We start from the raw sequence: 27,443 nt of genomic DNA, 5'->3' as shown, positions 1-27,443 counted from the left end.
TGCTTCTATGAACATTTCTAGGTGTAAAAGCATTTACACAAGTCGGCCTCTATTGATCATTGTGAAACAGAATAACAGTCAAATTACAATCATGTTTGTTCATTTAACAGCTTAATTAATTTGTTATGTGTGTTTATAATTGTTTTATATGGCAAGTAATTGTTGGTTTTACAGTTCTGACATGTTATGCTGTCAGATTGGCTTTGCTGTATTGTTTTAAAAAAGAAAGTTTATTGCTACACTTGGGGTCAACTTTAGCCACCACAACAAATATGCACCTAATGGCTATTTGATGGGTCAGTGAAGTATGCAGTGGTTAATATATTGTTTATGCCATTTGATTTTATGACGAAAATAACACACAGTGACACTTTTCAGCTTGCAGAGCCCTTGTTTGTCAGTGATTCATACTCATACTCATTCATACTTAATGTCCGGTATAGTCTGCACCACTTTCAGATAATAGCATTCGCAGTCACCACGGAAACACAAGTCGCATCAAATCAGGTCATGTGACTTTGCAAGGTCATCCAAGCAGGTTGAATTTGACCTCTGAAGGTCAAAAGTCAAAGAGACCAACAACAGCTAGCACAATCACAAGCCAGTCTGTTAAAAGTGTTGAGGTGAAATTATGTATAGTTTTCCAAGAGTTTCTTCCCTTTGATATATGCACGCCATTTGTATTACATGTGTATTTTACCTATTGACACCAGATGATGCTGCATTTAATATTATTATATATTGGTTTAAATTTCCACTTCATCTAGGTTTTGACAATACAATTATCTTCTGAATAGATGACCACAAAATATAAATCATGGTATCTTGTTATGTTATTATGGTATCTTGTTATGTAATTTTATTAAGTTATGAATATACCACATTGAAGAAATGTTAGTGGAAATTTAAGCATTTAACAAGCTTGCATTACAGTTAATAATTCACAATTTTATCTTCAGCTTTTCTAATACATCCATTGATTTAACACAGGTGTTTTCCGTTTGATGTGGTGAATGTAACTTGAGTGATTATTACTATGACAACCAATATTGTGACATTCTATTTGGAATGCTTTAATATTTTGTTATGTGCATCTGTTTCCCTTGCTGTATATCACTTGCTAAGTATTATAATGAAGCATGCTTGAATATTTGGCTCACTGAGGCCGCTGTCAAGCACTAACTTGAAGTTGAAGTACTCGATTTTGGTTTATGCTAAGAGTTACACAGAATGGTAACAGAGTCCAGTCTTGTAACATTTGGTCAAACTCTTGTAAGTTGAAGGAGGGAAGTTATATGTATATGGAGCTTATTCTGATGATCAACAAAAAAATAATGATCAACCAGAATAAGTTGCAATTCTAGAGTCTAAAGTCATTCTGCATTTTAGCATGAACCATAGTACTCGCCAAAGAATTAAAAATTATATTTTGTCCAAAGGGATGGCAGTATTTTTCAAATTCCCTGGACAATGATTTAAACAGAAGCTGTCCCAGTAGTCAAAACATTATTTTGAATACTAAACCCAATAAGCTGGTAAACGTTTCATAGTAGGCATTTTTCAAATAAAAGCAGTCAGTCGGCAGGGACGAGTATGACCATGTTTAAATTGATAATTAACACTAGCTTTTACATAGTACTCTAAGCTATGATTATTTGCAACAATTATGTTTTCAGTTTAAGCATTTGATATTAAAACTTTTTTTAATGATAAATTTCGTATCAACCATATGAGCAAGTTTTGGCCAATAACATGGTTTGTGAAATGTTTGGCATTTTCTATTATTTGTGGAAACATTATTGATGGTAATAATTGGTTATATTATATGCACTTTTATGAAAAACATTAACAGCATTGTATTTATTTATATGAGATTGACTCTCATAGCCATTAAATTTAACAGGTAGTTAGTTATCAAAAATTTATTTGAATGCACAACCTACCATAATAAACGTGTACCATGCAACAGTTCTTAAATTGTCATCATTTTTGTTCAGTCTTATTTATTTTAAATAAATTTAATGCCATTTGAGGAATCATCGTAATCATAAAATTTGACGTTGATATGTTTTGGCTCATTGAAGATATATTTATTCACTTAAAACAAAGTGATATGTGTTTAATACCTACAGTCCTGTCTTTGTAAATCATAATGTAATTCCCACTTCTGTTAAACTCCGTTCTTCATGGAGATTGATTGTTTCAAAATGGATTGACAATGGTTTTCCAACCATTATCATTTCTAAGAAACTTCTGAAATAATAACTAGTCTAGAGATGATGTTAAAAAGCTAAAAAATTGTTTTTATATTTTACAGGCAGCACATAAGGCGTTAATTCTGAGCGCAAAAGCTGTGAAAAAAGATGTCCCCTTAACAACAGAAGATGGCAGATACCTCGACAACTACAGTTTTGTTTGACAAAAGATTCTCGATTGTGGGTTTCATTATTCACCGAGGATCACACTGGTTGTCTCCCATGTAATGGCATATGACATGTGATTGCTGATGTAGTAACATGTATTGTTGATTTGTGTTGCATTGTATATGTATGTGTTTCTGTTTTATATTGTTATTATTGATTTGTATGTTTGTGCATCTCTATAACTGTTTTATTTTTAATGATTTATTTTATTGTTATAGAAATTTAGCTGTTGCGCACATGTTATGTTGCACTTCTTTTGTAATAACTTGATTTATTACAAGTATTATGTTATCAAAACAATGCATTAGGTACAAAATATATTTTAGCCTATGCACACATGTTCTGTTGCACTTCTTTTATATTAACTTGATAAAGTATGAGTGTTTTGACCACCATTTGTTTAATCAAAACAATGTGATAAAAAATATAGAAAAAAAGATGTCAAGGAATGTCATAGTCTTCAGGTCTTGTTGTATTTCGGTGGCAACATTGTGCAAAAACCTTGCAGTCATTACTTTATAGCTGAACAAGATAGAAGTTTAAGATGGTCAAATAAAAAGTGTATAGTAAGGCCCATCACTCTGACTTTAAAATGGTGGAATAATGCCCCTTATTTGACTGAAATATACTACAAAGGAGCTTTGGCAAAATTGTTTTAAACAAGGGGTTTTAATTTGTTGTATTTTTGACTATTGTTTACGCATTTTACAAAATATTTTATTTCCTTTGATTTTCTAAGTTGATGTTATTCCACATTCCTATGGACATTTATAATTATAGCTACCTTTTAACTTGCATTATAAGTGTTTGTGCCTTTAGAAAATTGTGATTTTAAAAACTGCTGAATTTATGTTTACATTCTGCTTACTAACTTAATTGTCAATCAGTATCCTTACTGAGCCTGTAGTTGAGACATTTTACAATCACTGTTGGCTTTATTTATGTTAACATTTTACATGTATATATATTTTTGTGATATATTTTTCTACATTAATTATTTTACTTTAAGGATACTTTTACATTTGTTTGTTATCTCTGTTTGTTTGTTTTTACATTTGTAATGATTGGCTTACACAATTTAGATAACCATTACAATGTATGTACATTGTATATTGAAGTTGTGATAGTGAAAGATTTTAGTTTATGAAGAATGAAACCGCTGTAACAATGCCAAATGATTTAGTTCTTAATATATTTTGTTTTTTATGTCATTACGACAGCCATCTTGTGAAATTACATAACATGTAATTTCATTTTGTTGATACAAAACAATAGCACATGTTTGGATCACTTAAAATCTTGGACATAATAGTTTCGCTAGGCCACAGAGCAACTAAGGCACACGAAACTGCCATGCATGTTTTAGGGTTTAATTCAAATGACTTTACAGCTTTTACCAATGCCAATTCTTTTGTTAGAAAACATATTATTTAATAATCCAAATTTGAAGCTATTAATATTTCTGAAAGATATAATATTCTTGATAACGCCTGTAACTATGCTACGGGTCTTGTTATCCATACTTGCATACTTATTCCTTTCCCAAATCTCTTCATTTATAGACATTTCGTTTGTCAGTATAATCTGTTTTTGTATGGATATTTATTTATTTGCAGTAGAATAAAATTAAATATATATACATTAATTTTGGTTTGTCTCATTTCTTTTAACTTACACGAGTTTCACGATTTAAAGAAAACTGAATAGAATTTTTATCTATGCTTACAACTGACTATGAAAAAAGCTTAATGAATAAATGATATGTTTCTTGGTCAACAATTATATATTTCTTGGTCAACGAGCCCTTTCTTGGTCAATCACAATAGAGCTATTTCATGGTATTTAATGACAAATGATCTGTTTCTTGGTCTATAATAATAATAATAATAATAATATAATAATAATAATAATAATGATAATAGTAATAATAATAATAATAAAGAATAAGACACATTTACATAAGACAATGATCTAATAGCTGTTTCTTGGTCAATGATAAAATACATGTTTCTTGGTTCAATAAAAAATATGTTTATTGGTCAACAATGAAATGTGTGTCTTGGTCAATGATAAAAGATATGTGTCTCTACAATTTGTAAAATATGTTTTACCCTTTGTTAATAATAAGAGGTTTCTTGGACAATGATAAAAATAGTTCCTTCCTGTCCAATGTTCCTTGGTAAATTGTAAGATACAGTCTTTTAAATCAAATCATATTAAGTATTTAAACCTTGTCCAAAGATAAGTGACCTCTTCTTAACCAATAATAAACTGTCTCTAATCAATGATAACCGTCCAGTCACATCGTACACATCGTTGCCCGTCCATATGTTTTATGCAGCAAATTATGAATCTCCTTTTCTTTCCTTTATTCATTTATTGCTTTTCCAAACTGTCATAATTATACTGAGACAGCACTCTTTAAGATCGTACTAAAAATTTAGGAATGATTTGAAAGAATTGAGGATTTGTGTCTTTGAGATATCCATGGAAAACACTCCACTTGACTTTTTTGCCCATTTATTCAGAAAATGTTTGCATTGATATAAAACATTCAAATATGTAGAAAAACAGCTCAAGCAGTTGGTACCAAAAAGTAGAATGTAAAGAAAACAAGAATTTAGTGATTTGAATAAAAGCCCAATACAAGCAATCTTAAAGCTAAAATTTAAACTATAAAATGGAACCTTCTTATCAACCATTTTATCATACGATTGTTTTTTTTTTCAAATATTCTTATTTAAAAAACAACAACATATTTTACTCGTAATGTTACAATTTCTTTTTCCAAATTGCAGATTTTTAAAAAATTTAAATGCTTAGACTTGCTGACACTTAATGGAATTAAACTGACATGCATTATACATTGATAAAAAGCTTTGGTCCCTATACCCTTCAACATGAAAAATGAGATGAGACGCAATACTACAGCATAGTGTAAAACACCAAAGAACCAGTGCATGTAAGGTATATCATTTAACATGGGAATCCATTTCTAAGGAAATAAGCCGATATCTATAGTCTTGGAGTCTTACAATAAATATGACTGTATCATGTAACAACACATTATAAATTAAATAAATATAAACAATGCCAAGAAACAACGAGATTCCCATTTTTCCACAATTTTCATTATTTGTATGGTTGATTCTAGAACGAACCAAGTCCTTTCACACTTTAATGCCACTTGGAACCTTCTGGAATTAACTCCAAGAATAATGTAAGTACAAAACACAGCACATTGCACGCAACCCAGTGGAGATAAAAAAAATGCTATGCAAAATTGAAATATACATGTAAATAGATAATAACTTACTAGCATTAAAGTAATAATTTGACCATCTGGTTGGATGGTTGGTAGCTAATCAAGGTAATGAAGCTAGAGGCCAGATCCAATAAAGGATTTTTTTAAAAATATTAAATATGGCGAAACATCACAGGTGGTAACAGGTCTATTTTTTTCACTTTCTCAACTTAGTTTTCAGCGTGAATAATAAATACAATTCACCAAAATATATAGCTTAATAATGAAATTATAACCAAAACATATCAACTTGGAACTTTTATATTGAAACAGGCCCCATTGTCAGAGTGTACACTTTCCTAGTGTGGCAATTAGGGGGTCAAAGGTTAAATGCCAAGGCAACAAATAACATGATAGAATAGTTTTATTTGGGTTATAACATACAAAAAAATGGAACTTTTGAAAATTTGCTTTGGAATCTTAGACTTCCATTATTGAGGTTTAGATCAGTTGTAAAAAAAAGAATTATTACAAGTGTTTATAGGTTCTATGGTAACAATCAAACTTATGATGACACCCAAAGTGTAAGAGTACCGATATATATATAAAATTATAAAAAATGCAAACAACATAGTAAAAAGTAAAAAGATGTATGTCATGGAATATTTAGCTCATTGAATATGAACACAACGAAAAGCACAAAATTGTCCAAAATGTAAATGGTCAATATTTATATAACAAGAGGGCCAAGATGGCCCTATATCGCCGCCTCAATAAAACATTGTGCTGTAGACTTGTTGATAATTAAAAAGGGCAATAACAGGGATTTGGCTTCTCTGATGTATGAAATTGTTACCTCAAGAGTGTTAACAAGGTATTTCCATATTTGGGCTCTGTGACCTAGTTTTTGACCCCAGATGATGCATATTTGAACTTGAGCTAGAAATCATCGAAACAACCTTTCTGACAAATTTCCAGGATATTTGGGCTGAAAATGTTACCTCTAGAGTGTTAACAAGGTATTTCCATATTTGGGCTCTGTGACCTAGTTTTTGACCCCAGATGACCCATATTCGAACTTGAGCTAGAAATCATCAAAACAACCTTTCTGACAAATTTCCAGGATATTTGGGCTGAAAATGTTACCTCTAGAGTGTTAACAAGGTATTTCCATATTTGGGCTCTGTGACCCACTTTTTGACCCCAGATGACCCATATTCGAGCTTGAGTTAGAAATCATCAAAACAACCATTCTGACAAATTTCCAGGATATTTGGGCTGAAAATGTTACCTCGAGATTGTTAACAAGGTATTTCCATATTTGGGCTCTGTGACCCAGTTTTTGACCCCAGATGACCCATATTCGAACTTTAGCTAGAAATCATCAAAACAACCTTTCTGACATATTTACATGATATTTGGGCTGAAAATGTTACCTCAAGAGTGTTAACAAGGTTTTTTCTATATTTGGTCTCTGTGACCTAGTTTTTGACCCCAGATGACCCATGTTCGAAATTTAGCTAGAAATCATCAAAACAACCTTTCTGACATATGTACAGGATATTTGGGCTAAAAATGTTACCTCTAGAGTGTTAACAAGGTTTTTCCATATTTGGGCTCTGTGACCTAGTTTTTGACCCCAGATAACCCATAGTCAAACTTGAGCTACAAATCATTACAACAACCTTTCTGACAAATTTCCAGGATATTTGGGCTGAAAATGTTACCTCTAGAGTGTTCACAAGGTTTTTCCATATTTGGGCTCTGTGACCAAGTTTTTGACCCCAGATGACCCATATTCGAATTTGAGCTAGAAATCATCAAAACAACCTTTCTGACATATTTACAGGATATTTGGGCTAAAAATTCTACCTCTAGAGTGTTAACAAGGTTTTTCCATATTTGGGCGCTGTGACCTAGTTTTTGACCCCAGATGACCCATATTCGAACTCGTCCGAGTTAAATACTGGGACAAACATCCTGACCAAGTTTCGTGACAATTGAGGCAAAAATGTGACCCCTAGAGTGTTAATAAACTAAGTGTGGACGGACGACAGATGACGGACAATCATCGATCCTAAAAGCTCACCCTCAGCCTATGGCTAAGGTGAGCTAAAAAAAACACTATTAAACATTTAAATTATTGAAATGAGGAAGCTTATTAGTCAATTGTACAAAACTGGCTAACTTATTCGCAGATTCTATTTTGGTCAGTTTAAAAAAGCAAACAATTTAGTTGGTCAACGCAGTCAACATACATTTAGACTTACTTTAACCAACCAAAAGAATTGACTTTATTGATACCATTTTCTGCCTGTGTACAACTTATCCTCATTTAATCATTACTTTTTATCAACAGTCAGTGTGAGAAAACCCAATGTATTTTTAAACAGTCTTGATGGTTTTGTTTTTGTTAATCAAAAATAGTACAAAAAAAATTAGAAAAAATATATTATAGCCGCCAAGTAATCCATCTTGGATTTAAAATTTATTTATGGCAAAGTATATAACAATCTATTTTAAATCACTCCACAATAAACAAAAACACAACACAAACAACAATACACATATAATAAGTAAATTTAACATTTTATATCATAAAAATACATATACAAATAATAATTACAACAAATCTTTGAGGTTTGAAGGTAAATAAAAATCTCAAAGAAAAACTTTTGCACCATAATCATCATTTCGAGCCTGCTCTGTGTTTGAGCAGATCTAAGTCTTGCTCTGTGATTCCATTAGGAAGTGCTCTGTGTTAACTTAAGCCTGTATTATTGAATATTATTCTATAAATCATTGTTAAATTACATTGTCAAATGAACTTCTTATTTTTTTAAATCTATTTATTCAAATGTTTTCATCTTGATTTCATTCACACTGCATATAAAACTCTGTTTTTTATTGAATAAAATGCACTGAATATCACAGTACAATATATTTATACACTCAGTGCCTATCAAATCAATGATCATATTGTAGAATCAAATTTACAAATAAATTATTATTGATTGTATAAGAGATTTATTTCTAAATAAACTTTTAGCTGGAAATATTACTCTATGATAAGTACATTAACAAATTATTTTTGACCCTCACTTAGTGTTTAATCTAATGACATTTTGTTGCCTGCTTGTTAATAAGATGTTCTTGTTAAGTATGATGTATGTAAACATTAATATCCAATGGTGTTATTACATTTTGTTGTTAGATTGTAATTTAAAGACAGTGGGCCATTTCATCAAAAAGCATTTAGGCAATAGTTAAATCTCAGAAATACTCTTGTAGATATAACACCATTCATAGGATTTAAGCCCCCAGGCCTCCAGTCCTGAGTCAAAAATTCAATGCTCTGTGTACATGAGTCCATAGTCAAATAGACAATGCTCTGTGTACAGTCAGTCCATTTTGACATTCCCTCAATACTCCGAGGTATCAGGGGAATCCGGAAACTCATGAATGAGTGCCCTCTCACTAAACTTATTCATCAGGGCCAGCTGAAACAAATAAAGCAAATGAGTTGTTAATAATGCATTAATTAATTGAAGAGCTCAAAATTTTATCTTTTATATATCAAGTTTCAATCATTTAGTTTCTTTGATGGTAATATCAGGCAACCATTAGGAAAACATAAATGAAAATGCTTTCAACATTTAATTCCAAACATTTAATATTCTATAAAGATTGAAGAACAAAAAGACTCTGTCTTAGATTGGCACTAATTGCATCATTCATTTAATTCAACATTAAAAATTTATATTAACCAACATATGCCAGAATTTTAGCATACGTAGTCAGCACTGATCGGAAAACCCATTTAAAATATGGCCCAAGCACCTGTCTTAATTATTGGCATATGATAGTATGGATAATATCATAGTAATTTGAGCTGCTGATTTTCCCATCATATTATTTTCTCTTTTCAAAGTTGCGACTTTAAAGAAAGCTTTGAACATATACAGACATTTCCTGTTTGGAGAAAGCTTTCAGCAACTCACTTTTACTACTACTACTAACAAATTGCCAAATTTGCATTTGGGCCACTAAAATATGTTTTCCCAAAAAATGCACTTTGCCAATGTATGCGAGAGTCTCTTTTATAAGAACTTCACAAGTAATAACGAAGCATTAGCAGGCTACAAACATGCGAGTTATCATAAACAAACAAGTGTTAGATACACATGCAGCAGCAAGGCAAGTGCAGCAACCGGTCATAACTCATGACTTCAAAAACCAAGGATGAAAAGATAAACACTTCAATCTACAAAATATGCAGAAAAAATGGATAAGTTACTATTTCTCTATCTAGAGGAAGTTTAGTATGATAGTAAAAGCTACATGATTCGGAGCAAACTGTGTGAAATTTGAAAGATCTCAGTTTCTCAAACATTCTCAAGTTCTTACTTAAAGCTGCACTCTAACAGATGTACTGTTTTTACAACTTTTTTATTTTTTGTCTTGGAAAGGGCAAATTTTTGCGTAAATATCTTCAAACAAATAATAAAAGATTGCTGACAAAATATCAGATCGCAGATTTTCATATTTCCATTCGAAAATTAATGTTTTATGGTTTAAACCTTTACTAACGGTTTAAGAAAAATGCATAAATCATCATTTTTTGAACGTAAATAAAAACGCGATCTAATTTTTTATCAGCTATCTTTATTTAACTGATTTCCATGCAATTTCGCAAAAATTGGCTGCTTCCAAGACTATACATTAAAACGTTGTCAAAACGTTCAATCTGTAAGAGTGCAGCTTTAACTGAGTTCATGATTTTAATATTGTGTATATTGCAAACGAAACATATTTTTGTCTGCCATAATTAATTACAAAGAATAAAAATTGCTATTTTCCATTATTAAATAAAAAGTAATAAAATATGCATAGAATAATTGAATATATCTCAATGACCTTGAGTATTTCAGAATACAATTCTTGCTATAGAAATTTCTTCAAAATATTTATAAAAAATTAACACTGTTTATGTGTGAAACTGGCATTAGGAAATTACAAACATTCCCTACTTGTAACAATGATAATATTGACTGGTTAATTAAACATTTAATATATTCCCAATATGTTTAAGAAACTTGGATGACAGGTGAAGAGAACAACATCTAAACCTGCTAACAAAGGAAGGTCAGTGCATGAGGGAAAGTCTATTATTAGCCTTTACTATAGTATATTTTCCAGGAATGTACACATAATTATATATTTATACCAGTTTTCATGCCATTGATATAATACATCAACCATTAACTATACTATAACCGAAAACAGTCTTTTACACTTTTTGCAAGCCTCTGTTTAACCAAGATCATCTCAAGAGTGGCTCAGTGTCGAAGAGTGTTTGAGTGAGCGGGTATTCATGAATTTTGTCCGAGTGTCTCCGACTGTCCCAAGCCATCTAAAAAGTGTGTGGTTAGTGCAATATTAGTCTATTTTCAGAGGTTATTTTCCGGTACAAAGTCTATATTTAGAGGTTGTTTTCTAGTACTTTTTGTCCTCTAAACAGGTAAATGGGAACTTGAGTTTTAATTGATGAGTTTCTTAAAACAAACGACCATATTAAATTTGCAAGTTTACTTGTAGCAATATGTTAAATAGGACTCTTAACACATATTTTGCATCCAGTTAACAGACTATGTGCTGTATGGATTTTAACATACATTTTTGTATTTTATAATGGTACAAATGATAAGCTCTAAGAAAAATTAACTAAAATAAAAGTCAAATAAGATTGTCTGACATATAAATGATCAAATTTAAATAAAAAATATACTCTCATAGATTACACTGATAAAATCTGTTTACATTGAAATGAAAATAAAAAAATGGCCATCTATATCGCTCACCTAATTAAAATGACAATCTGGTCATTGCTTATTATGTATGTTGTTGCTTGCCTAGGACTTACATTAAGTGGTTGGTGATAAATTTGCCTGTTGGTGAAGAGGTTGGTCCTTGTAAATGGAAATTAATAGTTTTTAAGTCGGGACATGGTCAGCTGGTTGTTACTAGGGCCAATGGATGTGATGGCAATGTAAGCTGACTGTTACTATGGAATCATTGGTTGCTAAGGATGTCATGGATTGCTAAATATGTAAGTAGTTGCTAAGGAAGAAAATGGTTGCTAAAAAAGTCATTGGTTGTGAAGGAAGTCATCGGTGGCTAAATAAGTAAGTGGTGGCTTAGAAAGTAATTGGTTGCTAAGGTAGTCAATGATTGCTAAAGAAGTCATTGGTGGGAAAGATAGTCGAAAGTTTTTATGTAAGTCTGTAAGGAAGTAATTGGTTGCTAAGGAAGTCCTTGCTTGCTTAGAAAGTAAGCAGTTGCTAAGAAAGTCATTAGATGCTTAGGAAATCATAGGTTGCTAAGAAAGTCATTTGTAGTTAGTGAGGACAGCTTTAAACCAAATGAGATAATTTTGACAACCTTGGTAAAAGGCCACTACATTAGGCTTCTAACCAATTATCAAAAGCCTTGCAGTTTCAGAGAAGATTTTCAAGGTTTTACTGTACAAGTATACAAAAGAACTTGTGACACCTGGGGCAGTGCCACTTTTGACCCCAGGGACATAATTTGAACAATATTGGTACAGACCACTACATGAGGTTACATACCACTTATTAAAGGTATGGGCTTGATGATCTAAAATAAGAAGATTCTTAAAGTCTTCAAACATAAAGGTCTGAGGCCGGACAGAGGGTGATCACAATAGCTCACCTTGAGCACAGAGTGCTCAGGTGAGATAGCAATAGAAAAAGTAGAGCAAAACAAAGCGCTGAGTCGAGAATGCAAATGCTCATCTGCTGCTGTATTTCAGTTAATAAAAGGGGATATACCTCGACAGTTATTCAAGACAGTGCTTTTGGCCTTGCTATACATATTTGCATATTGTCTCTAGAAAGACTTGAACCAAAATTTGTAAGAATATCTAGGAACAGTTTTTGAGTTCACGCTGACAACAACTCAAAGGCTATGACAATACCATGACTTTTTTTCCTTTGAAAAAAAGAAAAAGCTTAAAAAAGCGAAAACGTTATATATAGCCAGTTTTAAAACTCATGTTATTCTGGTAATATGCGCATAGAAAAATACAGAAGTGAAAAGGGTTAATGTGACAATACAGTTAGCATTCCACACTACAATAAACTGGTTACAATGCACTATTAGGTAAACACTAAACAGTATGTGTTGTCTTACCTTGATCTGGGATGGGGTTAACCTGCGGAACGTCTCTCTGTCCATTGCAAACACAATGGCGTTTAGAAAACCTTAAATACAAACATCATGTAAAACATGTTCAGGTTAAAAATCAGTTTTAATAAATTAATTTAGACTGCATTAACAAGGTTGAACAATTCAGCATTTAATGACCAGAAATATGTATATACTTGTTTAGCAAACATGATTCTGTAAAAAAAAACATTCAAGAATTTGTCAAGAAAGCTGAATACATATTTGCACCTACATAAATTGCATTAAATAGAATTTAGCATTATTACTTTTTGTAAACTATCTTTTGAATCTCATTGAATTTTTATGCCTCATATTCTGCCCAATGTAGCAAGTGAATGTCAAAAAAATTGTCTAAATCTGCGCAGTGAGTGCTGGCAACAGATGAAATACATGAAAACTACTTTGGCAGTAGAAACAGACTTTCTCTTCTATGCAAAATGGCAGTTCAATCTTTATTTGTTTTACTGAGAAACAAGCATGATTCGCCAAGTTTAGTTTTAAACTATAGTAAAAAAAAATCATTTAGCTAAGCCTTTGATAAAATATGACCACACTGTACAAGTTTCTCATCAATTCTACTTGCAAAGCTGGAATCTGTTCAACAACAAATTTAGTTCTCTGATAATGTTAAATTCTGATGCCTGTTGATCCCATTCATTTTGGTATTATTTAGAATGGTACTGCTTGCCAATGTCTAATATGATAAATAACTGATCAAAATAATACATCAAGTTTTTCTGCTCTTTATTTCGACAACTACGCTTGGATTTGAAATGACTGATTTTGCATTTTCAAGGCCAAAAATCTTATTTGTTCTTTTTTTCTGTCTGTTTCTTTTACGTATTCTTTTTCTGCACACAAAATGCTTCTAAATGATACAAATAATTATGGGTTCAGCATGAAACCAAACTTATCTGAATATGGAATACATACCTTGTGAGGGTCCAAAGATGGCCTGCAGGATCATCAAGGCAAACACGGGGTGTTCAGCATCAACAGCATTCTGTATTCTGGAACAGAAAAATAAGTCAATACTGAGCTGATGATGTTGTAATGAAGGTGTGTTACATAAATAGGTTTAACTAAAAAGGGTTCTTTAACTTAAGGGCCAATACCTTACGTATTGTAGCTTGGCTAAATTTTGAAGGGATTTATTTTTTCAAATCGGTCAGGTCACCAATTAAAACCAAGCTAATATTAATTTATTAATGCTTGCTGATAATTAAGTTAAGGTATTTTGTAATTTAAACCTTGCAATCCGATTTAAAGCCATATAAGAGCTCCGTAGAGCAAACATCAATGCTTGTCAGTGGAAAAAGGGGCATTTCTAAACATTTTTAAAGCCAGAAATATTGTCTTTGATGTTAAAGGTGCACTCTTACACCCAGATAAGATTTAAAACAATTAATAATATTGTTTTAATATTCCAAAAAGGAAGAATAAATGTCGAACCAATGGTTCTTATGAAGGATTCCGGGTTTAATTTGAAAGAAATGAGCATAAAACATGGTATTTCTACCTTATCAGACTATAGTAGATCACAGTAAATCTTATAACATTCACCAATCATTTAATATTCTTGCGCTTTCTGCTATTAAATCAACGGTTACAATCTTGTTATCAGTAATTGATATTTTCCATAAATGCATTATTTAGTAAATAGTTAAAGGTTTATCACTCAAAATTGATGTTTGATATACATGTGGTTGTATTGATTTTGAATAAGAGTGTCACTTGGATGTGCATGTTGTCTCAACATCCGTACCAAGTTTGATTTGAATACCTTGAACTCTTAAGGGATATGGCAAAAAAATAAAGGATTTACACTACGACGGTGACGACACCAAGGCTATGACAATAACTCTAAAAATCACTGGAAACTAAAAACAATCTACAGTAATTGGCAAAAAAATTATCTGCTGCCAATTGTATAAAACTGGGAGAAGTTGTTAATTTTTGGCAAGTTTACATATTTAAACATTTTGATTGGTTAATAGTAAATTTGGGATAGCTATTGAAAATTGAATAAACATTTTGGCAACTAGTTGTCCTCAAAAGAGCTTCATCAATGGCCTAAATGAAATCAACCTATACTCTCAACTGCTCTTACAATTAAATAACAGTCATTTTCGTTCACTTTCCTGCCATTACCTGTTGATAATAGGGAAGATGGAGATCGCCAGGTACACAAACGGGTACAGCCTCAATGGCTTGATATCCTCCTTCAACATTTGCTGGAAAACACAAGAAAATCAAGCAAAATAAATCAATAAATTACCTGAGTTACCTCACACAAATAAATCATGTACCCAGGTTCCTTCTCTTCATCTCTCAAAATGCAAAGAATGTACATTACTAAGTATTGAGGTTTTAGACCTGTTAATCAAATCCCTCTTTATTCTATACTTGGTCTCAACAAGTCAACCTGTCATAACAGAGTGATGATTTACCCAGATTACCATACCATGATCTTATAAACTGTCCAAAAATCAGCATTAGAAACAAGGTTTGTCTTTAAACATACACAAATTCTGACAGGCATGCCTGCTGCCATTTTCGCATAAAAAAAGAAACCTTTTTATATTCTTTAATGAAATATATTCCCAACAAGTTCCTGACAGTTGCTTTTTCATATTCAATAGCAAAAAGAAATAAAATAATGCAATTCAAACAAAGTATTTAAAAAAAATGCTAAAATGAAATCAGTGAGAGAATTATTTTAGTAATCTATTTTCCCCTATATTTTTACCTTGTTCCTTTCTGTGTCAGGATCATAGGTTCCTTGCCAGGTGGAGACCTGTAATATACACACAATCAAGAGCTTCATATACAATATAAATGTGGGTTACTCTCTGTACAACTCCACAGAGACTTGAAAGTATGAGAATTATATAACTCTAGTGGATTTTCAGCTTTGATAATATGTTAAAATATAGTTGATGAATCATGATTTAATAGTTGTATCTTGTCCCATGACGTGACAAGCAGACCATAATTATTTTATTTTCAGGGTCAAGACTGATTTTACCCAACTGAGGCCACAGGCAACTATTTGAAGTAAGCCAGGGACAGCTGTTGGGATCTGCATCATACTTTCAAGTATCTGTGTACCACTCCAGTTATGACATTACTTTGTTATATAATTGTCTATGTCATAATATAACCATATTGTTATGAACCAAATAAGAATTCTGAATTCCATTGCTGTTTATACAATTATAATTCAATCAACTTTTAAAAGGACACAACCAAGACCACTGTGTGGCAATTCCAAGTTTCTAAGTTGATCCAGAGGCATGATTTAAAATATATTGAGGAAAAAGTTATGCCTTTGTCATTGATAAGCCATGTACAAAATTTCTTGATAATATCAAATGAACTTATTCGGAAGGAGCAACTTGTATTCTTACAAATCTAAAGTCTACTAACTCGAGTTAGTAGATGAGTATTAAGTATGGCTGCCCTGCAAGATATATTAAACAAGTCGGTCATTTTGCCAGAAACCAAATAAATGTGCTTGAACTTGTTTGAACAGATGAAGTATAAATGCTACAAGTCTTCCAATATGCATACCATTGTGTACTATGCTACTAACAATGACATAACATCAACTTTATTATCTTCCTCATCTCCAGCAAGCTTAGCCACTAAAAGACCAGCTAAGATGAAGCTATTGACCATTACCTTATTGCTGAGGACACATGATATGTACGTATACACAACCATGAGGATTACCAGCGTAACAATTTGTGGGCCATACCAGCTGAAATACAACATGGCAGTAAATTAGGAACAACAGCGAGCAGAGCAATAATAATATCTATGTGTTTTCTGCTGCGGATGGATGAATCCAACTGTAGGGCACATGCATTAGCCAGTTAAGAGGCTTGTCAAGTTACCAGAATCGCAATGTGCCCTAGAGCTGCATTTTTAATTACACATTTGTGTAAAAATTGAGGTAGAAAAACACATCTTTGTACATTTCACTAAACGACATAACATTAATTTTAACTTAACAGTATATGAAATAAGAAGTGGCACATGTGACATTGTTACATATAACTCATCTGGCATTGGGGTGCTACATGGAAGTTTTAAGCATGCCCAATTTTCCTGAAAATTCCTATTTGGCTTGCAAGAAACACTTATCAGGTCAAGCATGTGGTATAACTTGATGTTCTTTAAAACCAATATCACTGGACTTTAACACATATTTCATGCTCAAATCATTCTTTAGCACGCATTTTTTTATTTATTCATAAATGAGCATATATAGCAAGTTTTATGTTCAAATCTTTCTGTTACACTTATGGATTCATATACTAGTATAAGGCTAAAGTACTTGCACAACTTTTCAGCAGCAAAAGTACGAACAATACCTACCAAACTAGTGCAATTTACACTACAACAATAATATGTTTTACTTACACCCCAATTCTCCACCTCCAGTTATTTACAACCCAACTGAAATAAAAAGTAAAGATTCCATCATTTTGAATGTGATTGAAATTCACACAAGCCTCTAGACCCAAATCAAGCCAGGGATAAGAAACAGTCTGGATTATATTATGACTTTATATGTTCAGGCTTGTGGGTTGTAAACATAAAATAAAATTAACATTATAGTCATATTTCTAATTGAAGAAAATCTGAATTTAGATGACTGTTATGGTGCATACTAGTATAATATATTTTTCATGCATTTTAGGTTGTACGTGAAAATCAAAAGGCCATTGTTCTGTGTAGATTTTTTTTTTATTTTCTTTGAATGCTAAAGACCTATCACAAATTCCTACCACCAAGCTCCAGCAGGTCCGTAGTGGTCCCCAATAAAGGGTAGACAGGCCATCAACAGAGACAGCCCCCAGCATACAATATGGTACATCCTGAAACAGCCCCCAACATACAATATGGTACATCCTGAAACAGTCCCCTACAAACAATATGGAACATCCTGAAACAACCCCCAACAGACAATAGGCTACATCCTGACACAGCCCCCAACATACAATATGGTACATCCTGAAACAGCCCCCAACATACAACATGGTACATCCTGACACAGTCCCAAACATACAATATGGTACATCCTGAAACAGTCCCCTACAAACAATAAGGTACATCCTGACACAGTCCCCAACATACAATATGGTACATCCTGACACAGTCCCCAACATACAATATGGTACATCCTGACACAGCCCCCAACATACAATATGGTACATCCTGACACAGTCCCCAACATACAATATGGTACATCCTGACACAGTCCCCAACACACGATATGTTACATCCTGACACAGCCCCCAACATACAATATGGTACATCCTGACACAGTCCCCAACATACAATATGGTACATCCTGACACAGTCCCCAACATACAACATGGTACATCCTGACACAGTCCCCAACATACGATATGGTACATCCTGACACAGCCCCCAACATACAATATGGTACATCCTGAAACAGCCCCCAACATACAACTTGGTACATCCTGACACAGTCCCCAACATACGATATGGTACATCGTGACACAGCCCCCAACATACAATATGGTACATCCTGAAACAGTCCCCAACATACAACATGGTACATCCTGACACAGTCCCCAACATACGCTATGGTACATCCTGACACAGCCCCCAACATACAATATGGTACATCCTGAAACAGCCCCCAACATACAATATGGTACATCCTGACACAGTCCCCAACATACAACATGGTACATCCTGACACAGTCCCCAACATACAATATGGTACATCCTGACACAGCCCCCAGCATACAATATGGTACATCCTGACACAGCCCCCAACATACAATATGGTACATCTGGACACAGTCCCAAACATACAATATGGTACATCCTGACACAGCCCCCAACATACAATATGGTACATCCTGACACAGCCCCCAACATACAATATGGTACATCCTGACACAGCCCCCAACATACAACATGGTACATCCTGACACAGCCCCCAACATACAACATGGTACATCCTGACCCGGCCCCAACATACAATATGGTACATCCTGACACAGCCCCAGACATACAACATGGTACATCCTGACACAGTCCCCAACATACAATATGGTACATCCTGACACAGTCCCCAACATACAATATGGTACATCCTGACACAGTCCCCAACATACAATATGGTACATCCTGACACAGTCCCCAACATACAATATGGTACATCCTGACACAGTCCCTACAAACAATATGGTACATCCTGAAACAGCCCCCAACATACAATATGGTACATCCTGACACAGCCCCCAACATACAACATGGTACATCCTGACACAGTCCCCAACATACGATATGGAACATCCTGAAACAGCCCCCAACATACAATATGGTACATCCTGACACAGTCCCCAACATACGATATTGTACATGTTGAAACAGCCCCAAACATACAATAAGGTACATATGGCGTCAGCCAAAGTGAGTCTTGTTAGGTTGTGGGGCATAGTGCCACAAACAGAATGTACCTATCATTTGATATACCCTGAATATGCGTCAGTGTATAGACTATCACACAGGAGTCCTGTTAAACATCCCTCATGGTAGGCAATTTAACTTGAAGGGTTGGGTGTCAAACCTGTGACCCCTTGGTTAACAGTCAATAATTTGACCACAAGACCATGGATACTGCACTTTGCAACAACGACATACCACTCATATCATAAAGCTTTCGTAAAACCTGCTTTTTCAAACGTACACATGTAATGGTTAGATATCACTTATATTGCAATGGTTACATACCACTCATACTGTTCAGTATGCCTCTGCCACACAACATTGACAAACAGGTTAAACGTGATGCACGAGATCCATGTCAGCACACCCCACTCTGTAAACATTCAAGTTTTTATTGAGATATTTTGTCAAAATTTCAAACTGAACCACAAAATATACAATAAAAATTATATTTTAATTTTAAAGTGACTTCTAAACAAAACAAGAAGATAATTTAGAGTTTATTCTTATGTCTCTGTACAGGTATCACCAGATGGATTCTGATATAGTTATTTCAATGAACATGACCGCCATAGTTCCATTAACTGATTTGATTAAGTTTTTTCTTCATGGTTTTGCACATTTGTGCTGGCTAGTATAGTGACTTTCACACCAAACACCTAGATGGCTATTAATTATTATTGCTTTACTAAACAAACAGATCTGCAGCAGAGGCATGGTTAAGTAAAGCATAAAATATTTAAAAAGCAATAACTTAAATAAATCTACACACTCATATTTTTTTCAGTTCCTAATCATGCAAAGAAATGTAGCACTTGGTAGGATTACGCTTAGGGGTAAAATAAGGGTGCTGTCCCCTGTCCCAAACATTTCTAGGCAAAATAAGGTGTATGTATTTCTATCAACTTTCAACATTTAATAATCATTTCTGTTGAATAAATATTATTAATTTATTTATTTATTTATTAAATAAGCAAGGATTTAAGACTTCAGCCTTTCATTTAATGGTTAAACAGAACTATGTACATATTGACATGTCCAGATGCCCAAAATCTTTGTATGTGTGATATAAATTTGCTTCCCTCATTAAGCAATTTTATAAATATGGAAAAAAGAAGGGCCATAATTCTGGCCACAAAGCAAAAATCTCTTTCAATCAATCATATAAGCATACTATGCCCGATAATGTGAGAAAGATTGAGTCAAATCGTTCTTAAGGTATAAACTTAGTTTGACACACAAAATGTATTTTTACTTTTTACACTCTATAAGAAAAAGGGCCGTAATTATGATCAGTTGAAACCAGCACAAAATCTTTTCCTAACAATAATGTTTGATCTTCTATGAAATGTTGAAGCAAATCCTCCAAGTTGTATGGGGAGCAACACAGTTTGTCAAACAAGCTTTGTTCACTAATTTCTCTGTACAGAATTTATAAAAAACAACAAAGGGCCATAAGTGTGGTCAAAATGAACACAGCACAAAACTGTTATGTGCACATGATACCTGACCGTCAGTGAAAGCTTGAAGCAAAAAGTGCAAGTCAGGATTGTGACATACACAATTTTTTCGCTACACCATATATAGGCTGCAATGAGACGTTTTGGGACAATTTTTTAAAAATCAAATAATTTTAAGTGAAATATGATCAAATTTGACACTTATTAACATGTCTTGAATTCATTCAACATTATGCTCTACTGTTTGTTTTATTACTAGAGTACGATTATTTCATTATATTAATGCAAAATGAAATTCCTAGCCAATCATTCAATGGTACTATTTTGCTTAAAATTTCAAATCAAACAATGAAAGCTGTTGGTATTCTATAGATACAGTGAGTACAGTGTGTAGCCCAGATGTTGTTTTATATATATTTATTTCACCACTTAAAAACATGACATGATGTCCCTTTAAAACACTACAGATTACTTTACATATACATACGAAACAACTGCATCCAGAATGCCTGGAACTCGCAAAGTGGACCGTCAGGATGCAAATCACCCTGGAAAACACATGAAATAATAGTTGATCTGTTTGCTGGTTTTAATTGTATTATTCAACTGACATGATGCCTAAACACAATGAATATTGATAAGTGTGATATTGCTGGAAAAAAATTAATGCCCATGGACTGGAATCAATTAAATATTTAGTTAGACAAAGTGTTTATTGAGGGCGGTCATAATCTGATATAAGCCTCAATCAATTGAATTGCTGTTGATTGAACAGAGAATCATCCAAACTGCATGCCTTGCTTTTGTTGGGTCCCTTCTGACAGCTAAATTCAAACAAATCTGCCACTGAGCTTGCCTCTGTAGTTCCAAATGATTTAAATTTCTCCTATAGTTATAATATAAAGTTAAAAACATCACAAACTTACCATCAAGTATGCTATGCTGATACTGAATCCAGCAATGGTCATGTATAATATCAGCCTCTGAAAGAAAGTTAGGATAATCTCAGTACATGATATGCCTGAATTACATGTAGTTGTTGTACATTGTAGTTTTCCATTAAACAAATCACTGCAAGAGAATGGCAATCTTTTCACAAAGGGAAATTACTCAACTAAAATTTAAGCCATAGTTATGAAATTTACTCAAAACATTTTAACACCTGGCAAAAAGTGCAAGTCAGGATTGTGACATACACAATTGTATTGTTTCCATAAAACAATCATATATCCTGATACATTAACATTGAGATAAGACATTGTTACGGTAGTTTTACCTGAGAGAATGCGATGTACTTCTTGTACAGCCAGATGACAAATATGATGAAAACACTGAAAAACAAATTGAAATATTATGCATTCATCAATAAATATCATATTTAATGGTTAACAGATGTTTTCAAATAGCATAAATGAGTCAGCAAGAGCAGTATTTAGACTTGTGTCAGGCCACGTTAAGGTGAGGCTACAGCAAATTTCAATAAAATAAACAATCAATTATATAAGAAAAACATTAGAGACGACCAAACTCAAAATTCAGATTTGTAACAAACATTTCAGACAGGATTTCATCAAAAAAGCCATAGTGTTATAATACATCAAAATGTTTAAAACAAAAATTTGTTCTACCTAGGTTATTGTCTCATATACCTTTGCATGAATCATATATGTCACTATATACACACTCATCTTAAAAGAGAGAGAGAGATTCTTTATTTCCTTCAATAGAAGCATTATACTGTGACAGTGGTAGTGAGTCTGTACAATACCTTTCTTCCGTGAACTTTTGTGCAAAAATCTAGAGAGTAAACCACAGTTTGCACCAATTTACTTTATTATGCAGATTTTAACAGATCTGAATAGCCTTCTACCTCTGTCATGGGCTGTATTATCTTATATAAAAAAATAAAATTTAAAAAAATGTTAATGTCTAAGGTACATGCTGAAAGAGGTGGCATTTCTTGTCATGATTGTTAGAATGAAATAAGCTACATCTCATCAACTAATAGCCTAATCTTGAAAAGTCATTTTACGTAAAATTTATTCAAATGTGAAAGAAGATTTTGGCCAAACAACAGGCAAAAATATTTCAAACCACTGTAACATTGACAGATATACAATGTTACAAAGGCCCAATAATTATAACAAAAATAACCATATAACTGTTTATGTCTTTATGCCTCACTAACCTGCTTAGTCTTTCACAAAACTACAATAACTCACCATCCTATCAGAGAAATAGCAGCAAAAGTCCTTCTCACAGCTATCAAGTGAGTCTGAAAAAAAATGGAAATTAAAATGTACAGAGACAGATCAATTTAACTTGGCTCTACATAAATAAAGGCAGGCAACAGTTTGGTACAAGAGTACCATCAATCGTAACAACTCGGCCATCTCCGGCAAGCTTCGAGATAGCCTATATCTTGATACTAGCCGAGGAGTTCTGATTGGAGTACCGTAATTGTCTGCAGAACAGGTTAGATATTGCAATTGGTAAATGTCGCTTATTCTTAAACTTTCATTCCAATTTTAAAAATGGCTATGTGGCTGACTGATATTGCGTCAATATACGCAAATATAGAAATGCTCTTGCGTGTTTCCGATGCTCATCACATAACCTTGAGATTGAATATGGTCGATACTCTAATATTCATCGTGATCAAAGGTTTTGTAAATTATGTAAAAATGGTATTGAAACAGAATACCATTTTTTGCTCAAATGTCCTTTTTACTCTAATATTAGAAGAACATATTTACCAAGGAAATATTATGAAAATGCCACTTTTAACAATTGTATCATCTTGATGCGTACAAAAAATGAAAATTTGTTAAGGGATATTGCTATGTATATATACTTTGCTATGCAACATAGAAATACTTTACTACAAGCGTTGTAAAAATGTTATAAGTAAAATTAATACTTACCTCAGTAACTTGTGTACTTTTGTTCGGTAATGATATTAATTGTGTAACATCTGTAATTACTTGTGATCTCGGGGGCCTTTGAGATGTGTGCCTGACGTATCGGTGGGTACCACTAGATCAACCACACCTACGTGGGTGACGTCTCGATTACTTAGACGGGATGCAAGTTATTGCAGGGGTGTTTTCTGTGCTAGAGTATTGTGTATAGTATTTGATTACAATGTGTACTCTTTAGATCCCTTCTATTTCGTTTCGAAAAGGTATTTAATGCATGCTACACATTCGAATCTGTATTCCGACTTCTTTATTTCTTAACTCTTTAGCTTTCGTGTTTTTTTTGTGTTTTTTTTTTTTTGTTTTGTTTTGTTTTTTGTTTTTTTGTTCTTTTTTCCATTCTCTTGTTGGTTTCTTGTGGGATTTTTTCTCTCATTTGTTTGTTTTGTAATTGTGTTTGTATTATATTGTAAATTTTTCAACCGATGTTACCATTGTTGCTTTTGCACATTTGTAATATACATATTTGTTGTCTTGGGCCGGTGGCCTTTAGCAAATAAATATTGAACTTGACTTGATATTATCTCTTCAATTTATAAATTTGATTTTTATCATTAAAATAATGTTGTTTACGATCAAAAAATAATATTGTACAATTTCTAGACATATACCAAACTAACTGTTATAACTTTTTAGTGACTAGGGAAATATTTCACCAACCTGTTAGAGGTTATGAAAATCATCCAAAATTACAGTGAAAATACCATGAGTCATGACCTTCACGTTTTCATGTAAGCCATGAGTGTATTATTTAAAGGCAGGTCAGCTTAATAATAAGGGAATGCAAATGTGTGGTTTCAGATTGATTTATCCCAATTGAAATATGTAGAAGAATGATAAAATACCAGTAATGATAATCATTCCTTCAACCATGCTTCATCACAATTTAATCATTTATAAACAAAAACGACAATTAAAAAACAGACTCAGGATCAATAAACAGGATATTATGAAACACAAGTTATGTAACCCAAATCAATTAACACTTTAGCAATGGCAATCATAATTCAGGCCTTTTTCTATAGTTCTCACAGGCCTAACTATTGGAGCCATTCTCCTAGCAAAATATATTATATTTTTCCCAATCTGTAGAAAAAGTCTCAATCAAAAGTAAAAAGAAATAAAAATGAACACAATTCAGATTCTTTTTACCTGTACTGTAATTGTTTATTTAGCATCTTAATGAATGGTGTGATGTATGTTTTGGGGGTTATTGAATTCAGAACATGTTGTTTTTCATCACATTCAAAGATCAGTGACAGTATGAAATACTTACTGTCATGAATTGTTGTAATACATATGATGTATACACGCACAAGGATTGATATTTCAGCCATTTCAGGTCTTTTAAAGGGAAATAAAACTAATACTGTAATACTGTAATAATTTTCTCATTTGCAGGAAACAGAAAAGCTAGTTTTTGCAACTGTAAACTTTCCCTTTTGGTTATTTTAAACAGTTTTTATTTTTTAAATGGCATATTTCCAAACCAAATTTTCCTCATATGTCTAGTTTTTTTTTCCCCAAAATGGGCAGAAAAAACCTGTGGGTGATTATTATAAGGATGAAGGTCCCAATGACGACAGTGGTGTTTTTCAAACCTTCCCATAGTGATAAAGTATAGGAAGAGTTTGGGTTAACAGCACCATTGATCTTCGCACGCCTTCACGCTGTTATTGATCCTGATTGGCTGATCAATGCTCCCGACACCCCTTCTGGCCGTCTGTTAACTGTTGCAAGTGCAGTAAAAACTTGCAAAGTTAAAATTTATGATTGTTTTGATGAGACTTGCTGCATAGATTTAAGCACTTCTGTAAAAATTATGTGTGTCAGAATTGAACCTTGCCAGCAGAAGTGTAGTGCGAGTGCACTATTTGACCTTTTTACACATAAGGTGCTGACGTCACTGGTCTGTGAGCACATCTCGGGGAGTTCGAGACCAGCTGTTGGCGAAGCAAGACATACTAGTTAACTGCTTAATAAAAGACCTCACGTATTTATCCCTAAGACTAAATGGTAAGCTAGGTTTGGTCTGAATAAATAATAGGGAATACTTTAGAAGGCAGGTCGGCCAACACAAGCCATATTAAAAATTAAAGGTCAGTCGGAAACCCTGATATTCATACATGTATGTACATGTTTGAGTGTATACAAAACTGGATTTTCAAATTCTAATCAAAAGAACTGCTTTCTCCATATCTAAAAGGTCCAGGCCCTATTCACTCATAGTTTGGTTTAGTTGATTTCGAAATATTCCTAGACAAGGAAGTTGGTCATTTTTCCTCACCATTTTCACTAAAATGGTCCCACTAATAAGCACCTCGGTGGCATGGTAATAACTCTGAGTAAATATGCACTTACGCAGTGACTGGGATTATCTGGAAATATTGTACAAGACGGAAGTATTGAAATATTTGAGGTACTGGAATTGTGTTCGTCAGCCATGATATGTTTTTGTTTACGTTTTTCTAAAACCTCCTAAAAGAGAGCATTTCCTGTGGTTAATTTATACTACAATTATTGCAAAACTCCACATAGCGGTTACTTCCCTTCCGCGAACAGTTAAAGGACGGGCTTACTCGATTACTCCAAATAGACACATTTAATATTTTTCATAACACAGTGGTAAGTACATTTTGTACAAGAATACATGCTTGTGAATTGAAAAAAAATGTGATTAAGATACAACATCAGATAAGTTTTATTATAGAAGCTGTTTTTTATCTGTATGCATGCATACACTTTGCATGTGTTATTAAACGTGTACCGTCGCAATATTTTCTAGTTTTCATAGTAACAATATTTGAATTACACGTAACTTGTATCAAACCATCGTCGGATCCTGCGCTAATCTTCGTTGTGTATCGCGGGAGTTGTATCCCCTGCCGTATGCATTCATTAAAACGAGATTTTACCACTGTGTGAACGAAGTGTTTCAGAAGAGAGTTCTGTGGTTGCCGACGATGGCATCAAACGTTTCTTGCATTATATTATGTTCTGTCGTATGTATATTTCGAATGTGACATGCCATTTATGTCATTTTTATAAAATGTTGTCATAGATTTACACGTAGATTGGAATGTTTTAAAAATGCATGTCATATGGACGTAGTATAAACATACAATAACGATATTAAATTTTTGGGTTGTTCATTTGAGCAATCAAAATGATTTTTTATTTAAAAAATCAATAAAAGCAACGTCTATCAATAGCCAAAATTGCCACAGAGGGACATTACTTGTATATGAAAATTTGATAGACCGTGATGGAACATTTCGGTACAACACATCTATTTATTTAAAATCACAGACTGATCATTTTGACATTGTTTTGTCTTGAAATGAGTCCATTTTGCGTAAATGCCTGGAAACTAGTGGTATAAGACTGCTGACAAAAGATCAGCTGGCAGTTTTTCATATTTACGTTCGAATATTGATATTGTATGACTAAATGCGTCATTTTTTTTCCTTAAAGCTGCACTCTCACAGATTGAACGTTTTGACACCTTTTTTATTTTTTTTGTCTTGGAACAACCAATTTATGCAAAGATGCATGGAAACCAGTGATATAAGACTGCTGACAAAAATCAGAT

At 33.1% G+C, this 27,443-nt stretch overlaps 2 protein-coding genes across 14 annotated transcripts in view; one reads left to right on the top strand and one right to left on the bottom strand.

Annotated features, from left to right (window-relative positions):
- LOC128219784 (ankyrin repeat and MYND domain-containing protein 1-like) overlaps positions 1-4,068 on the top strand; it is a 28,740-nt gene extending 24,672 nt beyond the window's left edge. For 10 of the 12 annotated variants that reach the window (XM_052927795.1, XM_052927801.1, XM_052927797.1 and 7 more), the window contains 2 exons: positions 444-623; positions 2,318-4,068. In XM_052927795.1, the coding sequence (XP_052783755.1) occupies positions 444-623; positions 2,318-2,419 (282 nt within the window). In that variant the 3' untranslated portion in view covers positions 2,420-4,068. The remainder of the gene's footprint in view (positions 1-443; positions 624-2,317) is intronic. The other 2 variants (XM_052927802.1, XM_052927803.1) reach the window with 1 other exon arrangement.
- An 858-nt stretch (positions 4,069-4,926) lies between these two features.
- On the bottom strand, positions 4,927-26,346 carry LOC128219813 (cyclic AMP receptor-like protein A). Of its 2 annotated transcripts, XM_052927862.1 has the most exons (15): positions 26,213-26,346; positions 23,096-23,148; positions 22,150-22,204; positions 21,800-21,856; positions 21,361-21,421; positions 19,699-19,786; positions 17,712-17,801; positions 17,344-17,379; positions 16,600-16,678; positions 15,665-15,712; positions 15,067-15,149; positions 13,849-13,925; positions 12,880-12,950; positions 10,962-11,080; positions 4,927-9,167 (listed from the first exon to the last, which is right to left on the bottom strand). In XM_052927862.1, exons 1-14 carry the CDS (start codon positions 26,294-26,296, stop codon positions 10,991-10,993), a joined length of 972 nt encoding a protein of 323 aa, XP_052783822.1. In that variant the 5' UTR covers positions 26,297-26,346; the 3' UTR covers positions 4,927-9,167; positions 10,962-10,990. The 2 variants fall into 2 exon arrangements, with proteins under 2 accessions (XP_052783822.1, XP_052783823.1); XM_052927863.1 differs by lacking the exon at positions 10,962-11,080.
- Between the last annotated feature and the right edge of the window lie 1,097 nt (positions 26,347-27,443).

The sequence above is a fragment of the Mya arenaria genome, chromosome 15 (genome assembly GCF_026914265.1).
Source record: "Mya arenaria isolate MELC-2E11 chromosome 15, ASM2691426v1".
NCBI classification, from domain to species: Eukaryota; Metazoa; Mollusca; class Bivalvia; order Myida; family Myidae; genus Mya; species Mya arenaria.
This window is presented reverse-complemented; position numbering and strand designations above follow the sequence as displayed.